This window comes from Charadrius vociferus, unplaced genomic scaffold, assembly GCF_000708025.1.
Source record: "Charadrius vociferus isolate BGI_N301 unplaced genomic scaffold, ASM70802v2 scaffold838, whole genome shotgun sequence".
Classification (NCBI taxonomy): Eukaryota; Metazoa; Chordata; class Aves; order Charadriiformes; family Charadriidae; genus Charadrius; species Charadrius vociferus.
Window position 1 is genome coordinate 721,419 of NW_009649487.1, and position 4,687 is coordinate 726,105.

Sequence of the window (4,687 nt, forward strand, 5' to 3'; positions counted from 1 at the left end):
TAGACGCTCCCCCCCTCCAAGACCCTGCAAAGCCTGCGGGTACCCCAAAATGGTTCTGGGTACCCCAGCGCAAGGCAAAACATTAAGCACAACCTTCTACCAGGGGAGATTTTTCTTTTTCCTTTTAATTAAATTGTCTGAGGAAGCCAAGACACAGACAGAAAGAGACCGAGACTGTAAATAGTATAGAAAAAAAAAAAAAGAGAGCAAGAGAACCGATTGACGGAGGTGTAAATGCCAGGTGGAGCCGTACGGAGGAAGAGGAGGAGGAGGAAGAGGCAGGCGAAGCTTCACGTTAGCTCCAGGATCACTGTTAGGGTGAGCGCCAAAACTAGTCTGAAGCCGCAGTGGCTGGTAAGTGAACCTGGGCAGGAGGAGAAAGGGGATGGAGTTTAGGGAGCCACGTCTCACCGCTTGGGTTCGAACTAGGATGGGGTCACCAATACTCACCGTTGGAGTCCTCTGTTCCTCTGGGAATATTTGGGTTTTCTAATGGGAAAGAAATAGCAGAGAGACAGTTTTACTGGGGGGGAGGTCAGTGAGGATTTATGGAGGGAGGGGTCACCCCCCCACGGTGCCACCGTACCAAAAACGATGAGCCGCGTGTGGGTGTCGGTGGAGCCCAGGGGGTTCTGGGCGGTGCAGCGGTACATGGAGCCGTTGAGCTCAGCCGGCACCCGCTCCAGCACCAGCTCCTTGCCATCGTGCTCGGCGCTGCCATCGAGGAGCCGGCTCCCCACCCGGGTCCAGGTGAAAAGGGGCTCAGGGAAGACTTCATTCTGTGGGGAGATGGGGCTGTCAGATGGGTGTAGGGGGTGAGCAAACCCCGTCTCGCAACTGGAGCAAGGACAGGGTACAACCCAAATGCTGAGGGGTGCACCAATGTAGGGACCACGATAGACAACCCAAGGCCACCAAGCCAACCCCATAAAGGGCTGGTGTGGATGCAAGGTTGTCCGTTGGCACGACATCGCTCCACAGCAATGGGGATGGATGGGGATGCTGACCTGGAAGCCCTGCACCAAGATCCGCACAGTGTCTCCAACACGGGCTCTTGTAGGGGTCATCGTGATCTTCGGGCCCTTGGGAGCAACTGCAAGGGAAGGGGACAAGAAGGAACATCAGCCGAGCAAGGGGTTCCAGTGCTGTTGGGTGCCCTTGGCCAGGGTTAATGATGGTTTGATGAACAATCGTGGCAAGGGGGCGGCAGTGTGTGCCAGCCGATGGGGCTGATGGCTGAGTGATTGATGGACAAGCTGACGGACGTCCAAATGACTGACAGACAGGGAGGCAAGGATCCCACAGGCGGATGAACGGGAAGATTGATGGGTGACTGTAATGGGATGCATTGGTGGTGAAGAACATATGTCCTAATGAAGCCCCTCTCTGCTCAGAAACAGGGGTCAAGAGGGGTCAGGCTGGTTCGAAGCCATGGAGATGGACACCTCGGAAAAGCAGCCCCAGGACAAGGTGGCCTTGGTGAGTCACGCACAAGCGCTGTTAGCATGGGAGACAGCCACGAAGCCTTGCTGCCAAGGACAGCCCTGTAAAGAGGAGGGGACCTCTTTTCCCACACCAGACTTGGGGTGCCCTTGCCTGGTGCATTGCAGGGATGCAACCAGCCATGCTGGGATGACACCACACCGGGTCTGCTCTTTGCTCCCAGCTGGGTCAGGGTTGCGTGGATGTTCCTCCTGGGCCATGGGTGGGACGGGACAACCCCAGGAGGTGCCTGGGCTTGGCACGGAAGGAGCCTTTTGCAGGTTCAAGGGGAAAAATGGGCAGGAAGGGGGTCGTGCTTTGCCGAAAGCGGGTGTCTCACCCAAGTGCCGCTGTAGATGGGACAGGCTGAGCCTGGCCACCACCACAGCACAACAAAGGGACAAAGAGCCACCAGAGAACACACTGGTCTGTGCCAGCGGGTGGTCGCCCTCAGAAAGGGCATCCATGTCGCAGGATGCTGAGCATGGACATGCACCAGAGACCACGGCTGTGCTCCTGGACTGCAGTATCCACGCAGGATCTGGCCCTCTGGTGTTAAAGCAGGGGTGATGGGCTGCGGGTGATTACACCGTGCTGGGGTCTGTACTGAAAGAGTGCTTTCTCTACCAAAGCAAATGGTTTGTCTTGGTTTCAATGCGGCTTTTATTGAGAGTATATATAGTGTATATATACTATTTATAGATAGGGAGGGGGTAAATGGGGCGATCTGCTGTGAGGGTGCCAAAAAACTGGGTGTGGATGGTGGTGGTGGGGTGCCCATTGAGGTGCACAGGCTGGAGGCATCCTGGGGGATGAGGAGAGCTGTGGATTTGTGCGGGCTGTGTAGGGTGGGCTTTGCCATTACAGGTATTGGAGCTACTGGGGACGAAGCAGGAAGCCATCAAAGTCTTGGCCTCATGGGGAGGCCCAGAGAGTGGACACCAAAGCTGCAGAAAATGTGAAAATGCAGGACTTACGTTATTTTTTGGCCAATTGTATGCTGGGAGAGAGCTTTAATGCTCAGTGGGGAGGAACAGATAATGGAGGGCCATCTATTAGCAAGAGAGCTGCTGCCCTTCTTGTTGACTGCCAACCTCCCGTTGACCTCCTCATTGCTGCCAACCTCCCACTAATTGAGGTGGTTGATGAGCTGAAGGAAAAGAGACGGAGCACCAGCGCCGAGAGGCTTGTGCACACTGAAGCCCGCGCCAAAGACGGGTGGAAAGCCAACGAGGCGAAGCTCTCCAGGAGATGGTGCATCATTGCTGACGCAGTGAGCCAAGTGCCCTACTTGGCCAGGAGCAAAGCCCAGTTTTCTCCACCTGGCTCAAAGGGAGGAAGGCCAGAGCAACCTGCCCAGGAGGGTGCCCTGAAGCTGGGGCCACCCTGGTGGAGAGCTCAGCCTCTTCTGATGGGGAGCCAGGAGAAGGTAGTGGAGCCGCAGCCTTACCTGGGGGCAAGGCCCCACTACCTACTCTGCTCACCAGCTCTCAAGGTTAACTTGGGGAGCTTCTGCTTTTCTAGGGTCCTGGGCATGCGGGGAGCGAATGGGGCAGCCCTGACCTCAGTCTCACCACCCCATCGCAGCTGGGGCCTCACCAGCCCCACAGGCTGCCCCTGTGCAGAGGCCAACCTGGCCTCTCCCGAGCAATCCCCGCTGGGATGAGTTGGGTGGTGATGGCCAACAAGGGTGATGGCATGTCCTCAGGTCTCCTGAGATGGGGTATAGATGGATGGAGGCGACATCACTATGGAGTAAGGGTGTTCCCCCACCCCAACATGACCCCAGTCCAGGGGAGCTCCTCCGTCCCGTCCCATCCCCTCCCGGAGTTACACCCCATAGGAGGTAACATTAAGGGGCTACCAAGTTCCCCACCTGCCCTGCAGGCAACCAAGGCAAATATCCCCCAAACAGCCGGTCCCCCCAACAGAGCCCCCACCCCCGGCTTTAACACCCCTCTCCCTGCACGTGCCTACACCCCACGCAGCCCTGGCTCCCCCCAAACCAGCCCTTTGTTGTCCCCCCTGCCCCAGTCCTATGCCCCCCCTCTACATGCAAACACCCATTCCCTTCTCATAGAGGGGCCTTCATGCAGCACAGCCCCCCCCACCCCCACCCACCCCACCGTCGGACATCACCCCAAACCCCCACACCATGATTCAACAGTCTCCTCCCAACCCCAGCCCTATATCAACCCAACAAACCCCACTATAGCGTCCCACACGGCTGGGGGGGCCCTCTGCACCCCCCCTCTGCAGGGTCAGGGCTCACTCCCCTCTATGGGGCACCCTGAGGCTATGAGGACTTGGGGGGCAGCAGCCCCACAGCTTCTTTCCTTACCTCCCCCATGCACGAGGGGCTCTGCACCCCGCAGATCCCAGGACAACCCCCCCAAACACCCCTATTGCCAGCACCCAGCCCGGGCTCAGCCCCCCCAAACTGCCCTTGCCCTCCTCCCCCCTGCACCCTCTCCCGCCCCACACAGCCCCTCCACGCTCTGTCTCCCCTAAAACACACAGCAAACCTTTTCTTTTGCCTGATGACATCCCCCCCGCCTCCCCCAAAACCCGCTGCCCTCAACCCTACTTTTCGGGGAACCCCGGCATCACCCCTTCCTCCCACCACGCAGCTCTATGTGGCATCCCACTGTAACCTGTAAGTGCCTGAAAACCCCCAAAAGAAAAGCAAAAGTGCAAAAAGTGCAAAAAAAGGAAGCCAAAAAGGAAAAAAAAAGAAAAAATTGCAAAAGAAAGAAAAAAATTGCAAAAGAAAGAAAAAAAATTGCAAAAGAAAGAAAAAAAATTGAAAAAAAATTTACACAATAAAAAAAAATTGCGCAAATTGGAAAAGAATGCAAAAAACCCCAAGAAATCCCCCCAAACTCAGCCGCAGCGGCGGCGCTTACCGAGCGTCACCTCGGACTGCATGGGCATGGAGAGCGCCGGGTGCTTCACCTCGCAGCTGAAGAGCGCCTCGTTGTCGATTTGGGGGTTCAGGGTCCAGGTGAGGGTGGCCCGCGCCTCCACCGTCCCGTCGCTGACGGGTGCGTGCGTGTGACGGAAATAGTAGATGGGCTCCGCCACGTGCACCCACCGCGGGAATTCCCGGCTCACCACTGTTTCGGGGATGGTTTCGGTGACGGGACCCCGCTCGGCCGCCAGCCCCCGCCGGGGGGCCGCCCGGGCTAGAAGCACGCCCCCCCCC

At 57.5% G+C, this 4,687-nt stretch overlaps 1 protein-coding gene across 1 annotated transcript in view; it reads right to left on the minus strand.

Annotated features, from left to right (window-relative positions):
• Positions 1-290: 290 nt before the first annotated feature.
• IGSF21 (immunoglobin superfamily, member 21) overlaps positions 291-4,687 on the minus strand; it is a 34,537-nt gene continuing 30,140 nt past the window's right edge. Inside the window, exons 7-11 of the mRNA XM_009889998.1 lie at positions 4,389-4,683; positions 1,008-1,093; positions 587-779; positions 451-489; positions 291-364 (exon numbers count right to left, since the gene is read on the minus strand). Coding sequence (XP_009888300.1) covers positions 291-364; positions 451-489; positions 587-779; positions 1,008-1,093; positions 4,389-4,683 — 687 coding nt within the window. The remainder of the gene's footprint in view (positions 365-450; positions 490-586; positions 780-1,007; positions 1,094-4,388; positions 4,684-4,687) is intronic.